This window comes from Triturus cristatus, chromosome 4_2 (assembly GCF_964204655.1).
Source record: "Triturus cristatus chromosome 4_2, aTriCri1.1, whole genome shotgun sequence".
Taxonomy (NCBI): Eukaryota; Metazoa; Chordata; class Amphibia; order Caudata; family Salamandridae; genus Triturus; species Triturus cristatus.
The window spans coordinates 38,378,395-38,398,045 of NC_140586.1; the positions used below are offsets into that span (position 1 = coordinate 38,378,395).

Below are 19,651 nucleotides of genomic sequence, written 5' to 3' on the forward strand. Positions count from 1 at the left end.
GAGCAACTTTAAAGTGAGTAATGTACACACCTACAAGCAGCGCTCATAATCAGCAGTTATGAACTACATACGATGCATTACACAAGTTATTTTACTTTGCTAACCTAATTAAGGAACAATGGAGCAGTATGCAATTGCAGGATAGGTACCGGTTAGACATCATTTCCATATGTAGGGGAGCAACACCACTGGGGTGGTCATACCACTGCCATCTGAAGAGTGTTTTTTTCAACATTCATTATATTAGATGCAAGTTACAAATGAATTCTCCAAAGGTGTGAAAACGGGGGAAATAGTGATCCTGGATAGGTGTGGAAATGTTATGAAAGATGTTTCTCACTTCGGATATGTTATCAAAGGACTATCAATCACACTCGTCTAGTTCCATTTGAATCAAAAGACAAAATTAATTCTTCAGTAAGTAAACTGTCGAATTAAGAGCCGTCCAACCATCCCACTTATCGTAATACAGTGCTTGGAACGGAGTGAAAAGGTAGATATGCTTATAGGATCCTTTCATTTCCGCTAAACAGATCACATATCAAAATTAAACAGATGCCTTATGTGTTCTTTTGATACAAAGATGTGCTTACTGGATAAGATGGAAGCAAGATAATAATACATTTGAGGCCATTAATAAACACATAATGTTACTAACTGCCTGTTTAAAGTAATATGGCATATAACACTTGCCATTGATTAGTCCAGGATACAAGATGTATCTCTCTGTGTGTATATATTGCAGGTTGACTTAATGAAAATGGACATTGATAAAACCACAATGCGATCGTAAAGATTAATGCAGGTGTGAACAATAACTAGGATAACAAGCAAGTTCTGGATTACATCAGGAATAATATGCAACTACTGTGCTTTTAGTAATACTTCAAATCAATGTTCGATACTCATATGAAGGTGAGTTGAAAGGTATAATAGCCTCAACTCCAAGGCCCGACTTCAAATAAAAGAATTGGGTTGTATAATATTTACACTATGGCCTGAAAAGGTAGGCAACAGTGCTAGTGTCACATGTACCCTGTGCAAACACTAAGAACATTAGCCAGGGTATCCACCCTTAACTTCTCCAGTGTCATTCTTCAAGAACATTTAATTGTGCAGTGGAAGTGTCCGCAGAGAGACGTACACACACTGTAGGCTTAAGCAAGGACGATTAGCTCTGAGTCCGTAGCCCATCCTTCTGAAAGAAGAATCCTCTATTTGAAAAGATGTGCTACGCGAAAGACCCTCAGCCGAGCGACATTAACTAATTTCTGGGGCATTCAATATCGAGGGGGCTCATGGAAAGTCTTAGTTTTATTAATGTTATTCTCGAGTCCAAATGCGGCCATACCAAATTACAACAGTGTGAAGACCATCGTATCATGAACTCTTGTTAGACAAACCCAACTTTTTCAGGGAGGGCAATTCATGGTACTGTCTAGTGCTGCAAAGGAGAGTGGCTAGATCTGGGGGTAGTCCAGCAATGGAGAGGACAGCGCGAGAGGTCACCACAGTGGGACAATGATCTAGTGATTAAGGACATTTGGTGCTTTTTCCTCTCGGATTTCGTCTTGCGAGTGGCTATACTGTGTTATTCGGATACGGGCATCCGCTTTCAATTCCATTACACTCCTTACTTAGGGCTGTCTCTACTGCTCCCTCTGGCCTTGCTATCTCATCAATTTACCTTCCGCCCCAACTTCCCTTCTCCTTCTACAGCTCCTCCTCAGCCACCCAACTCCAGTACCCACTCTCACCCGGGTCCCCAGAAGCCGGCTGACGCTTAGCAAGGCCATGGTGCTTCGGTTCGGGTGCGCTGCAGACCGAGGACAAGGTTGAAAGGACTCCACTCCCAACCACCGGCTCCGCCTCCCCCAGCACACACCGGAAGTTCCGCCCTCCGCCTCCAGAAAGCGTTTCAAGCCTCACTTCACGACTCTGAACTCCGCCCCACACTTTCTACAATTGGCTGTGAAAACCCCTCAGTCTACTCTCGAAATGGCTTTTCCGTACGCAAAATCAGCCCCTCAGCCTTCCCACAAAAGGAGACTCCTCGAGTTAACTACGCCCTGGCTTCCGATCTGTATGCATATTGGGTCAAGTGTAAATGAGAGCGGAAGAGAAGGGAAAGTGTTCAGGAGCTAACGGAACAAACACTGTACCGACGACAATAGTTGAAATATGGAAACCCAGCATCATCTTTGAAAGCAAATGTTTACCTTATAATTGACAAAAGAAACAGCGTCTCTGACATATTAAGCTATTTATACATCATTATTTCACAATAGAAGTTATAGTATGCCAATATTGCTAAACGTATTATTCTGTATTTGTTTAGCAAATGTTTTCGCTTAGCTCGTGTCATTCCTTAAACCATGATTATCTAATGTTCTAAGCAAATTGGTTCGCCGTGTCACCTTGGTTTACGCAGACAAGCGACTGATAAATCTTTCCGAGATTGCTTCTTCGCTTACAGCGGCACTTTCTTCTAGTCTTCCTTTAATGTCCATGATTAAGGCGGGCGGGGATTCTCCTAATGTTTTGTGACGTGCCTCATTAGGTGATACTGCCTGGCACCTGCACCTGCCCTTCCCTCAGCGTTCAGAGGCGTGTCATGTGGTTTCCTTTTGAAGAGAAGGCGGCTGGGTCAGCAAACCCAAAAGAAAGCGCACGCGTTGACAGTGCCACTAGGTCTGGCTTTAAAGGAATGTTGTATGGTAATATGAAGAATTGATTATGTAGTTGTGTGGCAGCAAGTGACTGTAGAATAATATTGCTGTAGGATAATAGATCAGCTGCCAGTTGCACTGTAAAGCCACACCTAAAAACCTATAGGTTAATTACTACCCTCCTCCAGTCTGTGCTGCTGACAGAGAAAAACACCATAGTTTTTCTAGTAATCTAAGACACTTCAATGGCAGTACAATGTCATGTGTATGCCCCTGAAAGGTCAAGCTCACGCAGCTGGGTGGGGAGGGAACTTTCAGAGCTCTGTGTGGAAGCACACAACTTCTGTCCAATCAAAACATGTACACTTGGGTCCCAACATGTGGGCAGACACAACCTCACCAGCTGTGAGATTAAAATACTGGTCAATCAGGTAAAAAAATAATAATAATCCAAGTGGCAACCCTACTCGTCATTGCTTTTGCATACCTTTATTGTTGGGGGGGGGGGGGGGGGGGGAATGCTTAAACGCAAACTTTTTTTTCCTTGGTCTCACAGACACACAGTTCCTGTCACTAACAGTGAAGTTAGCCTATAATTGAAGTGAGCTAACCAATTGCCTACGCTGTATTGGGCAGATGGAAAATGTAAATGCCACAACAGACCAATGGATGACAAGAGCTGGCTGAAATCCCCTATAAAAACTATATTATATGTATAATTTTAGTAAAACCAAAAAGCATTGGCGCAAACCTTTTGCTAAATTCTCACTTTGTATTTTTTCAAGAAACCTATGGGCTTATTTACAAGCCCCTTGCGCCACCGATACGTCACTTTTTCCCATATTAAAAGGACACACCGGCACCGCAAGGGGCTTGTAAATAAGCCCCTTAGAATATAATCCCAGTCCACAGCGTGGGGTACACATCCTTTGGTATTGGAGTAGTAAGAGGAGCAGAACTTCAGGTGCACTAATGGTTTGGGTGCACATTAATTTGAACTGCACAGTTAGATAAATTACAAATGAGCATCAAAATACTCAGCAGTTACTTCCAACATTTATACTAGGAAACTGATTAATATTTCTTGATATCTAGAATAGGGGTCTAAAACACCTGAATTGAATTTCCTTGACGCCAGGCTGCCCATGCTTCAAAATAACAGGTTTGACAAGAAGAGCCCTCTACTGGAGATAGCCAGCGACTTAACACCAATTTTGAATCAACAATTGAATATATAGCCAACTCTAAAGAAGATGACCAGGCTTGTAATATCCCTGCAATATCTAGCAGGGATATTAAAAACTATTCTTGTATGGGCAGTCAACTAGCCCTGCTAACTCTAATACATGGCTCATGTGCTTGTAATGGCAAGTCGAAATCGGACATAATAATGGACTGCACAAATTATATTTTATTATGTAATGCTGGACCAGCAAAGTTCAGCTAGGGGATCATGGTCAACAAGCCAATTTAGGACCACCCTGAAGGCGACCATGATCCCCAATTCTCTACCTATCACAGTGCGCCTTTATGCTCCTACTAATATGCCCTGAAGGTTGCAATAATGTGTACGTATCTACAAACAGAGGAAGACTAAAGTGGGATCAGGAAGAATCAGGAACTGCTATGCCCTTACCTAATTTTATAGCGACCCTCATGGGCTCTATAGGTACTGCAGCATTAGAACCACAACAATGCACAAACTTGCACATTGGTGTTAGAGCTCACAGTCAAGCATTTTATCAAAATCACCTCTTTTAGGAGGACCATTAAAATGGACCCACCTCATAGGTTTGACAGCGGTAGTTCATTAGTTAGTTAATCACTTTTACCAGCAATTAAAAATATCACCCGAAGGCATATAAAAAGGAAATACAACAAAGCCATGCAGAGTAAGAGGGCAGAATGGCAATACCGCAGAAGGCAAGATCAACTTGGGACAGCAAAGTCTAGAGATTTTGCAAATGGTAGTAAAAAAGAATACTCTCCAAAGCCAGAGACCAGCGTAACTGAAGATTCCTGGTTCGTTCATTTTTTTCATCCTTGTATTATGATGCAGGAGTCCATGCAGAGAATTACCTTCATCTTAAAGTGTCACTTGAAGAACTTCCACAGATAAAGCCATTTACCTTATAAGAGATCCTACACATTTATTACACAGAAAAGGGACAGCCCCCGCCGGCCTCAACAAAATATCAGATAATCTACATAAACAAAGCTCATCCTATGTGGCTGATAAATCACCTTTGTAAGTCCATGCTACATGGTGCCCCTCTGCCAAAGTCCTGGCATGGGGCTGAAACTGTGCCTTTGCACAATAAGAGCAATAGAAATTACCTGGTATATTATCGCCTGTTAGAGAACAATCAAAAATCTTTTCATGCGTATTATTAGCTAGAATAGAAACATGGGCTAAGAATAACAAGATCTTATCACATTGCCAAGTGGGCTTCAGTTAGAACACTATCACCATAAATCTGGTGTTCAGGTGTTCTCTACTCACATAAACATATATTATATTGAGAAAACAGCCACCAGGTGGTGTGCATGGACCTGTGGTCAATTTTTGATAATGGACCCAGACTCTTGCTATTGAGCTCATTACACGCCCTGGGCCTTACATCTGGCCTTTTTGAATATTTTGCTAAGGATCAACAAAGGAAATGTTGTTGTGTGCCGGGGAAACCACAAAGCCATTCCCCGTCAACAAAGACATCTGCAAAGGCTGTTCGCTGACACCCATGTTGTTTTCCTTGTACACGAACCAAGTGGTAGAGACAGTTTAGAGCAGTGGTACTCATAGTACGGCCTGCGGGCCACCAGCGCCCCAGCAGGCCTTCCATGGCAGCTCGCGGACCTTGCAGGTAATGTACCCATGACTCCCCAGAGAGAGTGGGGAGGGAGAGGGAAAGTGGAGAGAGACAGACAGTGGAGAGAGAGAGTGGAAAGAGAGTAGAGAGAGAATGACTGACAGAGAGAATGGCTGTCAGACTGATCAACAGAGAGACTGACAGAGACTGACTGACCGACTGACAGAGGCTGACTAACAGAGAGAGATTGACAGAGAGAGACTGACTGACACAGAGAGACAGAGAGACTGACTGACAGAGAGAGAGAGGCTGACTGACAGAGAGAGAGGCTGACAGTGAGAGAGGCTGACTGACAGAGAGAGAGACTGACTGACAGAGAGAGAGACTGACAGAGAGAGGCTGACTGATAGAGAGATAGGCTGACTGATAGAGAGAGGGGCTGACTGACAGAGAGAGAGGCTGACTGACAGAGAGAGTGGCTGACAGAGAAACTGACAGAGAGACGGTGATGGAATTGGGGTCAAAGTGTGTATGAAGCTATGCAATGCCTCTTAAGATTGCTATTGTCTGCTAATAAAAATGTATTATCAAAATGTGCTCTTCGTAGTTGCATCTGCTTTTGAAATACAGCATTGTAGCATTGTCTAATGTTTTGAAACGGGTTTGATTTTTTTTTTTACTCTAGCTCTGCCCCCTGACCCTACCCCTACCGGTGCAGCCCTCGGCCACAAACCACACTGTAATTGTGGCCCCAGACAGAAAGTTTGTGAGTACTCATGGTTTAGAGCATGCATCAATTATGCATCAGTGCTAGGAGGGATCAGGATTGCAACCCTTCTGTTTTGAGATGATACTCTATTAGTCACAAAGCAGTACAGACCATACGAGATACATTTGATGATCTGTGCTGACAAAAGGGCTAAATCATCAATCCTGCTAAATTGCTGATGTTTAGACCAAGGAAAATGTTTTAAGAATAGCTTTAAATTGGACAAATTTCAGTGTGAACAGATGTATGTCTTAACATATCTTGACATTAGGGTATCATAAGCTAAAAAAAAACATATCGAGTTAGAAGAATCCCTTTGCGCAGTGAGCAGGTGCGACCACACGCTTCATGAGGGAGAAGTGCAGACTCTTGATATCTCCTGCCGTGGAGGTGTCCAAAGCAGAGTGCCAGAATACCTCCTTCTTTGGAGCAGAAATATGGGGCTTCCCTGTCACACAATTATCATGTAAAAAAAAGTGTTTAACACGCTTGTTGATATTACCTCCAAGCAGCCCCACTGCTTTTGGACCGTGGGAGTATGGATAGCTTCTCACTTGCTTAGTTATGACTGCTTTTTATTGGGTCAAGAGTACGAGGGACACCTGCGCTAAACCACTCACTATAGGGAGGTACTGCACAATGTTTTGGGCTTCGCAGGAAGTGGATCACTTGGTTGGTTCAGGCATGTTCGTATCTTGGTAGGGCAGATAGGTTTGTTAAATTTTTTTGTCCTTCCCTTAGTCTGTTACCACCAACACAGCACCTTAAGTCAAATTTGCATACAAATTATGGTTCCAGGAGATGCTCTCCAATACTACACTGGGAAGTTTTCCTCACTTGCAACCGTATACCCAAACTAGAGGGTTTTGTTTGGATAAGGTGGAACCCGTGCTAAGGTTCTGTATTTTAAGTTCAAGGATGGCATTTTACATTTCAAATGTTTTACTTTTAAGCGGGATGCTTTGTCTAGTCACAGAAAACTAGGGTACTGTTGCCAAAACTGGGTTGAAGACGAAATACACTTCTTGTCCCTTTGTCCAATTTATGCCTTCCAGATGTCAAAATGGCTCCGGCAACTGTGGAGAGCTCTAGGCATCCAGAACTTGAGGTTGGGACTGGACCTAGAAAAAAACATACATTTTAAGAACTTTGATGTTCGCAGTGTCACATTATCTGATATCTCCCAGGACAATCAGATGCTGTTTTATTGATCAATGACAACTATGTTTTTATAAAGTGTGTCTATAAATTTTCTTCATTGTGTTTGATTGTATTTTAAAGTTTTATGGGTTGTAACCTATACAGACTTACCACATTTGGTGTAAAGGTAGGTGTGTACAGAACGCAGTGATTAACCTTGACACAAGAATAAGCAGTTGTAAGAAATGAGAAATGGTGAATGAGGCATGCTGGTGGCTGCATATCTTCAGAACACCAAGTTAACAAACCATCTTACAAATGTTTGCGGTCTCAAATATATAAAACGTGTATATTGTATGGTTTCTTCAGCCTAGACAAACGAGAGGACCGAAAGTTTTACTGTGTACGAAGACAGACATAACATTTGGCCTGACTCTGATTCAAGTGTTTGCATTGACACTGAGGAAGCTTTATGACCGCACTTAACCGATAAAATACTTTACGTTGTCTGTCCCAAAGATAAGTGTTTCGCCAGGTAATCAAAGGCCTCCCTTTCGCCTTCCCCAGTACGAGCTTTTACAAGCCACCGATCCCACGTCTTAAGTACCAGTAAACATATATTCACCAAACATACTGCTAAGCCTGCCCCCGACTAATGAATGCATAACCCCCCAAAATGTATATTACATCTTAGTGCTCTTTGTGTAGAAATAAGGAAGTCCCCCTCCCCCTCCCAAGCTTCCTGGCAAACTCCGCGACAGGGGTCTTAAACCTTTACTTTCAGTTCATAAATGACATGGAGAGTAAAGACAGAAAAGCAACCCACAGGCCCGTCCACTTTTCTACATGTTGTAACCTATATACTGTATATAAACACCAATTTCGTCACCCTCCCTCAAGGGGGGGGGGGGGGCTCCCCAAACGAACCCTCGCAGACCACCTTGACTTTAATGGCGCTTGGCTGCATCCTGCTCATGTAGGACAGGCCCAGGCACGTAACTATGGAAATCAAACAAGGCACCACAAGCCCACTCTAGGCCCCAAGTTAGGGGGGAAAACATGGAAAGGAAGTAAAGGTTTTACAGAGTGACGCCACCAGGACACCTAGAAGCAAAAACGTGTAGAAGCAAAAATCTGTAAAGTGTTGAAATATCGCCCCACAAACGTACCTACAGGCACAGGATAACAGGCACCAGCCTCTGTGTTATACAAAGTGCTGCCGGCTCTATATTTACAAACTCCACAGGGTCTCCGACTTTATCCCTGCCAACTCCAGTGTCTCTCCCAGCTTCTCTCACTCAGGCCGCCACCCCTGCTTTCTCTTTACTTGGGCACGACATTCAGTCTCAAGGTTTCCCTTTGCTCACTCACGGGAATCCAGAAAACAACACGGACATTTTCCTGCAGCTGTAGAGGGCAGCGAGTACTAAAGTAAGTGCTTTCTATTTTCCATTTTGTTATAATATCATCAAACGTGGGGTGACGTACAAAGGCAGCTAAGAAAAATGGCCCCATATTATGCTGTAAGTAGTGGTTTGGTGTTCTGCTGACTTACAAGCGTGTAGCGTTCTTGCATGCCATGTGCTGCTTAGAATGCTCTGCAAAATATAACCTAGAACCATACATGAGAAACACAATATCGGACAACACGGGAGGAACACGTTTAATATCGGACAAGGAGGAGAAAGCCACACAATTCCAGATAACACTAGAGCAAACAACAAACTATCACACAACAAAAGCAATGTTCACCCAACGCAGGGCAACGGATGAGAAAACCACGTAACACAGGACACCCGAGAAGACAACCTCGGAATGCTGAACAATCCTGGAGGCAACCGCACCTCAAGAAAGGCAAAAGTAGGCAACCATGCTGCATAGGACTAAAAAGAGGAAACCGTTCAAACTTAGCACGACACAGCCGAAGCTCACTCAACGCAGACACTAGATTTTTATGCAAATGTTACACTCACTACATAGGACAGGGACAACAGCACAGCATAAGAATACAAGGGACAAATCACACATTACGACAATGCAGCCCATACCACTCAACAGAGGACAACAAAGCACTGTAGAACAGGGGAGACAACAAGGCACGGTAGGACAGTTCAGAAGATAATCACAAGGAATACCAGGAGACAACCAATGCTTTATAACTTAGGATGACGTTAGCTAAATGTAGGTCAACACCAGAGAACCAGGAAATGAATAGTACAAGAGACAACCAGGTAGAGGAGGATGTAACACCACAGAGGTCATCAGCAGTAGCTGGGATACGAAGGATTCAATACAACATTTCAGTCCCCTAGGAGGTGCACTGCATCTGACCTGGCCTTATAGGGCTTAAACCAGAGTTCTCCAAGACATCCATGTACTCCAACACACCAGGCAGTGCCACACATCACCAAAGGCCCTGTACATGGCCCACAGCTAAAGTGTGATCAGCCTAGGGAGGAAGGTGCTGGTAACCCCGGGGAGGAGGGTGCAGGCATGCCTTCGATACTGGAATCACCTGACTGTGCAAGGCCTGGCGCTGTTTGCCTTTCACACTCATTCAATGAGAAGTGGCAGCTGGCCAAGGTCACAGGGACCGGTGGTACACGCCCAGGGTTTCACAGAGGTCAGGCACCTGGAGCACTGGACTCCATTCCAGTGCGGCTGGTTAATAGGTAGATTTAAAGCAACGGGCTGTACCCAAGACTACAGCTGCAGGTTACTCACAAGATCATCTCTGAAGTGTTTCACTGGAAACTACAAGAAACTTACCAACAAGGAAAATAAATGCTTACAATACACTTTACAGTAAAATTCTCAAACAATATTAGCGTTTTTTCATGCCCAGCTGAAGGGAAGTTCTTAAAAATGTAAATACTCCGAGGTCTGCTAAAGTAACCAGGGCAATTATTTTTCTATTGCTGCAATCCTTAAATGCATTTTCTGGATCGCTCCTTCAGGGATGGCGAGGTTGACGATCTCACACCCCAGCCAGTCCAAAAGTAGCCCAAACATGTTGAGCGCCTGTTTAGCCCTTGAATAGTACAAGTGCACCAGCATTAACACTACACATGGCTTCAGTGGCGTAGTTGGAAGCTACAGGAATACAGCAGCAGTGTGACTGGTATGTAAGGGGGGGGAATGGGATACCATAACAGGATACGTTTTTCTGGGGGGGTGGCAGAGCAGGTAAAGTGTATGTGCTGAGTGACTGTCCATATAGGTGTATGTGCTGAGAGGCTGTCCATATAAGTGTATGTGCTGAGGGGCTGTCCATATAAGGACCTATAACAGAAAAGAGGACAACCCAGTAACCTCGGTAGGACAACTGATTAACACCACAAGGGGTCCCGATGGTGGAGGGGGCAGTGTGGCCCTCAACTTCCACAGCAATAGATTTAAAGAACACTTCTTACAAGTAAGGTTTGCTTATACTGGAAAGGTACGGGGAGCAAAAAAACAATGGATTTAGACCCAGATCTCTGTACTGGGGTGAATGTATGACAATGTTCTGCATCCTGTCCATCAATTGTTCTTTTTGCATTTGTCACCCCGAGTGGGACAGGTATGCCCAGATGTAGGTCCCGTGCTCTTCATGCCACTGGAGTCAAGCTATCCTGGCTGAAGAGGGGCGAAACCCTGAAACCGGTCCTAGGATGCTTGTTTCCAGTCCAGGGAAGACCTGGCCTGGCAGTTCAGGCTGGACTGTTCCCATTGGGCACAGGGTCAAGACTGATTTGCATATGGCTGGGTTCAAACTGGAATGGCATGGTGAGCACAAAAACCATGGATATAGGACCAGATCTCTGTACTGGGGTAAATGTATGACATTGTTCTGCATTCTGTCTATCAATTGTTCTTTTGGCATATGCTTTTTGGGCATTTATTTTCCACCATTTCACAGGAATATTGTTTGAAAAATAATAGATAGGTGATCCTTAAATAGTGCGCTGGTGCTCTACACAATGATAATATGTACATGTGACTAATGGGAATAATGTGATGTTATCTGCAACACTCGTATTGAGTGTGTTGAAGTCCACAATCAAAAAACACAAAAAAGAAACAGTCCACATTGGAAGTTGTCAACATTTCAACCCACAATGCAAAATGAAATGAATCAGACAAGGGTCATCGTCAGAACAGAGGGTTCAAGGAGACACAAGAGGAATTGTGGCAACAGTCCTACAATCCTAGGAAGTGTCTAAATCAAGGGAACATCACCCGGCTTGCTCCCGGAGATGGCAAGCAAGGAGGTAAGAGACTTGACTATACATGTCAAGGAGTTGGAGCGGGGAGTGGAGTTCCCAGCGCACTAGATCAATGATGTGTTATTCATGACAAAGCAAGTTGCCTCCTTCAAAATCTTGTCTTTATTAATTTTTGAAACAATATTCCAGTGAAATGGAGAATCACCTTACTTGTAAGAAGCAGGGCACAAGTCCTATAGAAAGAAGTGGGGGGACCGAGCAAGTAAGACAATATGCAAATGACCTCATGACGTAACGCTATAAAAGAAATAAAATAGTGCTACTTAAATTATTTGTGCAAATACTGGGACAGACTAACCCATCTGACAGTCTTATATTGTCTGCATTTATATACAGGTACAGAACAAAGGCAAAAGCATGCCTCTCTTAAGTACCTGTGAAGAGAAGGCAAGCGGAGTGCCTTTGTTTCCCTCTGTGGTATTTACATTTAAATGTAAGGTTCCAGGTGGCCACCAGTCAGCATATACAAACAAAGAAGGCCAGATGGCCCCTTAACTTCGGCCTAGCTGTAGGGGAAACAAGCATTAAAAATGCAATAGGTCTCGCAATGGTTTTAGTTAGAGCTATTGCCATTGTAAATAACAATGTCTTTTACACAAAGATAGATTGAAATGTTTCAAAATCTCAGCGCGCTTTCACGTCAACATTCTTCAGAAAAGTAACAAAATGCCCCAGTGCCCCTCACCCGTCCGAATACGGGACATTTGGGAAGTAGAAGTTGCAGTCGGACACGGGCAGGGATAAGCCCCAGATGCAGTACATTCGCCAGAAGAAATGCCTGCTGCGGCTTAGTTCCCCCTCCACCCCTCTGTCAGCAGGAAGAGCGGCTCTGTGAGCGGAGAGCCTTCTGCACGCTGAACTCCGTGCACCACAGAGGAGTCTGTTTATGTAGCCTTCAGATTTACTGCTCAAGTGTTTAGATCTGACAGAGGGGCACTCCCGCCTCGACACGCACCAGCTCCCTTCCTCTGCTGGTGCTTTTAAGTAAATTTAATTCGGCTCTTGGCCTCGCTTTAGAGGCGGTCAAGGCCCGGTGGGTATAAAGCGGGGCAGAGACGGTAACCGTGCCAGCCCTACGCCGAGCACAACAATGGAGAAAGGGTGGGGGAGGGGTGTATTTATAACCTCCGAGCCGTGAGCCGCCTGCAATGAGGAGGCTGTGCACCCAAGCGGAGCTATGAAAGGGGAGAGTCTGATGCCGGGGGTTGGGGCTGCAGAAGCGCTGGGGACAAGTGAAAAGCAAGGGATAGCAGAGGAAACAAAGTGGGGAAGGAACAATCAAGAATACAATGTAAGGAAGGGAGCACTGAGAAGTGTGAGAAATATATGGGAAGCGACTATCAGGGAAGCGAAAGAGGGCAGAGAAGAAGCAGCAAAGGGTAGAGACGGTGTAAGGGCCATGCTAACAGCAACAACGTTCTCCCACCTGCCAACTCACAGCCGTCTGCACCGGGAGCGCATTTCGAGGCGCAATGTACGGCCGCTCGTGCAAACTCGGACAAAGAACCGAGAATTGTATTGAGAAAAAAATACAGTGCGTCTTGACTAATGAAGGAGACTGTCTAACGCCGCACGTAAAAGATCCAGTCCGGGTGGGCGGGGCCAAAAGTGGATAGGGCGGTAACAAGGTGGGACTAAAAAGCCTCCTTTACAATAGAAAGCCAGCGTTTACCCTAACCTATGACGCAAGCCAATGGGAAGAAGGGGCGTGGCTTCAAGTCCCCTTCGGAAAGCGCATTGACAATAAGCCATCGCACAGCGAGGAGCACATGCGCGCTCCCGCTATGGGTCTGCGAGACCTAAAAAGGCTCCCTCGCTGCCTGCACGTTGCTGCTGGGAATGGAAAGCAGGCAACGTGCAGGTGCTGCTGAACGTGTCCTGGTGTCTGAAAATTACACCGGGGCAAGTTCAGCATATTTCTGTGGGGCCCAACTTCCTGGCAGGGGGGACGGCGTCCACCCTGTGAAAAGAGTGGGGGAGGGGGGGACGCTGTGTACCTGCGTGTACCCCCGACTCGAGCCCTGGTAAGCAGGGTTCTGTATGTCCATATAAGGACCAGAGGAAAGAAAACAAGTTACTTACCTGTAGCTACAGTTATCCAGTATTGGTATCTTTCATAGATTCACATGCCTGAATCATTCCCCGTCGCCGAGGCGGGAGTCTCGGTAGATAAAAAAGTAGTGCCAAAAAATAATTAGTAGTAGTAGTAGGCCCAAAGAAAAAAGGCTCTAAGGCCTATATCTTAGAAGCCTATCTACTTCGTTATGTAAAATAACCCAAGAGTTGGTAACAACCAATCAGACATCAGCACCCTTCTAGAACCCTCTCAGCAGAGCCAGCTCTCCTCAGATTTTCCTAGCACGAGTGGGAAGCTTATATCCCAAACATAGAGAACTGACTCTGCGGGGAGGAGGGTGGGTGCATGTGAATCTATGAAAGATACCAATACTGGATAACTGTAGTTACAGGTAAGTAACTTGTTTTCTTATCCAGTATTGGGGTATCTTTCATAGATTCACATGCCTGAATCAGAGTAGCAAGCAGTATGCCAAGCATACAGTCGTTTGCGGATGGTGGGAGACTATTGCTGATACACTCCCAATTACGCCCGCAAGTTGATAAGTAGAAGGCATAAGATGTTCTTTCTTAAAATCCAAACATGTATCTTACACAAAGAAAAGATAATGTAGCTTAAAATATAGCAATTATAAACAGCAAATTGAAAAAGCATAAATACACACCACTCAGGAAGTCGCTCATAAAAGTAAACATATATCTGACCTTAGTTTAAAAGATGTTGAAGTACGGCTTGTCCTACCGCTGTATCTTCCTGCAGAGTAGATTGCAGACAGTAGTGCTTCGTGAATGTGTGAACATTCCTCCACGTTGCAGCACGACAAATATTTTCCAAGGACACTCCTGCGAACAATGCAGTAGATGCTGCCATAGTTCTAGTGGAATGCGCCTTGACCTTCCTTTGTAATGGTTTATTGGCTTTATCATGACAAAAATGAATTGTAGAAGCCAACCATCTGGCTATAGTCGCTTTAGTCACAGCAGTCCCAAGTGTAGCTTGACCATAAGCTATGAGCAATTGATTAGACCGCCTGATGTCCTTAGTCCTTTGCAAGTAAAATTTCAGACAACGTTTTACATCCAGTGAATGTAACGCTCGCTCAGATGGAGTGGCTGGATTTGGGAAGAAAACTTTTAGTTTCACTGGCTCATTTAAGTGGAACTGAGTCGGAACTTTAGGGATGAATCGTGGATTTGTCCTGAGAGTAACAAAGTCTTTAGAGAACTGCAAAAAGGGCTCTGAGATGGTGAACGCTTGAATCTGACTCTTTGAGCCGATGTAAGAGCCAAAAGAATAGCCACCTTCCATGTTAAAATTTTTAGCTCAGCCTTGTGGATAGGTTCAAACGGTCTTTTCATTAATTGTGCTAGAACTGTGTTCAACTCCCACTCTGGAGGAGGTGCACGAATTGGTGGAAAAACACGAATAGCCCCTTCATAAATTGTTTTATTAATGAAGAGGAACAGAGCGAAGGCTTAGAAGTACTCTTCCTGAATCTTGATAGAGCCGCAAGATGAACTTTAATTGATGAGAATGCAAGCCCAGATTTGGCTAGGGATAACAAATAAGGAAGGATTTTTTCTACTGGAGCTTGTAAAGGATGGACATCCTTCCCCTCGCACCAATGACAAAATCGTTTCCACTTTAAACGATAAGTTTTTAAAGTACTTCGCGCGCGTGATTTAGATAGAATCTCACGGCATTCCTGTGAAATGGTTAGATCTTTGTATTCTAGGAAATCAGGAGCCATGCGTGCAAGTGCAGCGACTGTGGATCTGGATGGAGTATCTGACCCCTTTCCCTTGTCAACATCGTCATTGTTGGTATTAGACGGATGGAGCTGTGAGCTAGAAGAAGCAGCTCCTGGAACCAATATTGCCTTGGCCAACGGGGTGCAATCAGGATGAGGCGGCAATGTTCCATCTTCACTTTGCGGATCACTTTTGCATTTAGTGGTATCGGGGGGAAAAGCGTACGCACAAAGCCCTGACCATCTCATGGACAGGGCATTTCCTCTTGATCCCTGTTGAGGGAATCTGCTTGCGTAATAGCGGCATTTCTTGTTTTCCTTTGTAGCAAACAAATCCAGTGCCGGCTTGCCCCATGATTGAAAAATTTCGTCTAGCTGCTTCTGCTCTATCTCCCATTCGTGACAGCCTGCCAGCGATCTGCTTAGGTTGTCGGCCAACGTGTTGTGAAAGCCCCTGACGTGCTCCGCTCGTAAGGTTATCTTGTGTGTTGTAAGCCATTCCCATAGTTCCTGAGCTTCCTGCGAAAGGGACAGTGACCTCGTTCCTCCCTGTTTGTTGACGTAATACATGCTGGTCGTGTTGTCCGTCCGGACCAGCACTGAGGCCCCTGCAATCCTTGGGAGGAACGCTTGCAGAGTGAGAAAAATGGCGCGAAGCTCCAGTCTGTTGATATGCTGTTGGCGGTATTCCTGGGACCATCGTCCCTGAATTTGTAAATCTTGGAGATGTCCTCCCCACCCCTCCATGGAGGAGTCTGTTGTTACCACGAATTCTGGAGGAGATGTTAGAAAAGAAAGGCCCGGAGCCAGGTTTTCCATCTGTGACCACCAATGCAGAGAGACCATCATGTGAGGTGTTATCATGATGGAGTCGTTGAACGACCCCACGGCCTGTTTCCATTGTAGATGTAACTGTTCCTGCAGAGGTCTCATTCGGAGCCGTGCTAAAGGTACAAGATTTATTGTCGATGAACACATCCCCAGAAGAGACGCAAACCTCCGGACAGAAACTGACTTTCTTCTTGCGATTGAAAGTGCTAGCTTTTGTAAACGAAGCCGACGTTCCTCTGACAAGAATGCCTTGCATTGTCTGGTGTCCAGCATTGCTCCCAGAAACTGAATCCTTTGACAAGGGAGTAGTTGAGATTTGCTTTTGTTGAGAGTAAGGCCTAAGTTTGAGAATAGACTTAGGCATGCAGAAACTGCCTCTACGGTAGTCTGCTTCGAAGGGCCTTTGAGCAGCCAGTCGTCCAGGTACGGGAATACTTGTATTCCCTGTGACCTTAGAGTCGCTGCTACTGGTGCGAGACACTTTGTAAAAATTCTTGGAGCAGATTTCAGCCCAAACGGAAGGACTTTGAACTGATAGTGGACGCCAGCCACTACAAATCGCAGGTACTTGCGATGCTTGGGAAGGATAGGAATGTGGAAGTACGCGTCCTCCAGGTCCAGAGAAGCCATAAAATCCCCTTTGTTCAGGCAGCTCAAAACTTCGGCCAGTGTAACCATCCGAAAACTCTGCTTCTTTAGAAATTTGTTGGAGCTTGCGGAGATCCAGAATCGGGCGCCACTCCCCTGACTTTTTCTTTATGAGGAAAAATCGAGAATAGAACCCGGTTCCCTTCTGGGGCGAAGGAACCTTCTCTATTGCGTTCTTGCGGAGCATTATTAAAGCTTCTTTGAACAATAAGTGAAGACGAGGGGGAGGGGGACCCCCGGGCGGGGCAGTAGGAGGTTGTTTTAAGAACTCCAGGGTGTGACCGTTTCTGACTAGGTCGATGACCCAACGATCCGAGGTGATCTCCTCCCAATTGTGTGCAAAAGTTGTTATCTTTGCTCCCACTGGGAGAGAAGGAGGGATGACTGGCGTCCAGCGTAAATCATTGCTTCTTGTTGGCGTTGCGACCCTGATTGTTCGATCGCCTTCTTCCTCCCTGACGAGAGAAACTATTCGAGGAAGATTGCCTGTATGATGATCGTCCATAAGGCTGTCTATATTGAGATTGATATTGTCTGTTTTGCTGACTTTGATAATTTCCCCTTGATACAAAGCCTCGTCCTCTTGCACCACGGAAAGATCCCCGTTTGTATTGGAGAGCAGCTAGTGACTTAGCTGTATCCGTATCAGTCTTGATCGCTAGGAGGGCCTCATCTATATGTTTCCCAAACAAGGATTCTCCATCATAGGCCATATCAATGATTTTGGCTTGAACCTCTGGCCTAAAAGATGTTGCCTTAAGCCATCCTTGACGCCTAAGGACTGCAGCCCCTGCAAGTTGCCTAAAGTTGGTATTTGCAATATCCAGAGCACAGTCTATGATCTCTGATGCGGCTCGTTCTCCCTCTAGAAGTATCTTCCTTGCCTCTTGTTGACGATCTTCAGGAATGAGGTCTATAAATTCCGAGAATTCTGACCACATCTGGCGGTCATAGGGACCAAGTATGGCCAAGGAGTTTGCAGCTTTGATAGAAGTTGCCGCCATAGTAGAGAACTTCTTACCAATCAGATCCAATCTTCGCCCTTCCCTAGCCGGCGGCGTTGATATCGGCATAGCCGGATTTTTGGACTTTTGTTGAGCAGCCTGCAATATAACGGAATCTAGTCGGGGATGACCGATTAGACAAGAGGGCGTTTCTGGAGGAGCACGATATTTCTTATCAATACGAGGGAGGACCGCAGGTACGGAAGCAGGTGTCTTCATAATTTTTAACCCCCTCATTCCAAATAAAATCGATGATGGGAATTGCTCTGGTAATTTTCCTTTGCTCCTCTTTAAAATAATGGAGGAAACAATCCGTATGCTCCACAGTGACTGGTAGTTGAAACCTGACTGCGGCACGTTGCATTAAATTGTGAAAGCCACCTATATCCTCCGGAGGAGAATCCGATGGCTGCGGAATGGGTGGAGAAGGCATGGGAATAATGTAATCATCCCAAGGATCCAGAGTGGTGTCTTTATCCGGTACTTCACCTTCTTCGATATCTTCCTCATCAGAGGAAATGGTATCATGGTGCGATTGTGTTCCCGAACCAGCAGGGTGGAGCGGCGAATTTGGAATGTCCGTATGCGACTCTCCAGTCGGTTGTAAATTAGGAAGAGGTTGTTGTGGAGGAAAGCGTTGGCGGTAATCCGCCAGCATGGCCTGAAGATCTTGAATCAGTGTAGGCGGGAGATGACTCGTTTCTCTACGATCCCAATCCCTTGAGGGATGCCTGTAAACTGGTGTAGCAAGGCCTTCCTGGTAAGCATGCTCATGATAGTCTTCTTCCTCATCCACCTCTTGACACTTTATATGTAACTCCGAGGGGTGTCTAGCTATTCCGAAAGGACCCTCATCATCCTCCTCTTCAAAATCATCCCCTTCCGCATAAGAGTCCAAGATATGCGAAGGCAGCAAAGGAGAAATATTACTGTAATCCTGTTTATGAAAAGTTTTTAACTGAATATGCGTGTACGCAATAGGCGTAACATGAGTAGTTGGTGGAATCACTTTAAGGAAACCTCTCGTCGACGGGCTTCCCCTCGTCGACGGAATTGCTGCCTTCTGAGGCGTCGACGGGAGTGTCATCGTCGACGGGATTGTCATCGTCGACGGGAGCGTCATCGTCGACGGGAGCGTCATCGTCGACGGGAGCGTCATCGTCGACGGGAGCGTCATCGTCGACGGGAGCGTCATCGTCGTCGACGAGGTCTTCGCCGTCGACGGGATCGCCGTCGACGAGGTCTTCGCCGTCGACGGAATAGTCGTCGTCGACGGGGTCTTCGTCGTCGACGGGGCCTTCGCCGTCGAAGGGGTCTTCGTCGTCGACGGGGTCTTCGTCGTCGACGGGGTCTTCGCCGTCGATGTTCTCATCGACGATGTCGTTGACAGAACTTCCTTCAAGCTCGACGTCGACGCAACTGTCGACGGAGTCTTAGACGTCTTAGGAGACATGATAGGTGACGATATCGAAGTAGTGGAGACTGTAGCCGTCGACAGAGGAGCAGCAGAAGTCACAGAGATAGTATATGAAGATCCCACTGACAAAGTCTTAACCTGAGATTTACTCACGGTTTTAGTAGTTGAAGACTTCTTGGATCTGTCAGAGTCTTGTGACTTCTGTGAATGGTCAGAAGTTACATGAGAGGCCTTATGATGTTTTCTCCCTTCACTGGAAGAACTACCA

At 45.4% G+C, this 19,651-nt stretch overlaps 1 protein-coding gene across 1 annotated transcript in view; it reads right to left on the reverse strand.

Moving 5' to 3' along the window:
- Window positions 1–1,910, reverse strand: part of CS (citrate synthase) — a 115,291-nt gene extending 113,381 nt beyond the window's left edge. Inside the window, exon 1 of the mRNA XM_085600330.1 lies at window positions 1,758–1,910. Coding sequence (XP_085456456.1) covers window positions 1,758–1,796 — 39 coding nt within the window. The 5' untranslated portion in view covers window positions 1,797–1,910. The remainder of the gene's footprint in view (window positions 1–1,757) is intronic.
- Between the last annotated feature and the right edge of the window lie 17,741 nt (window positions 1,911–19,651).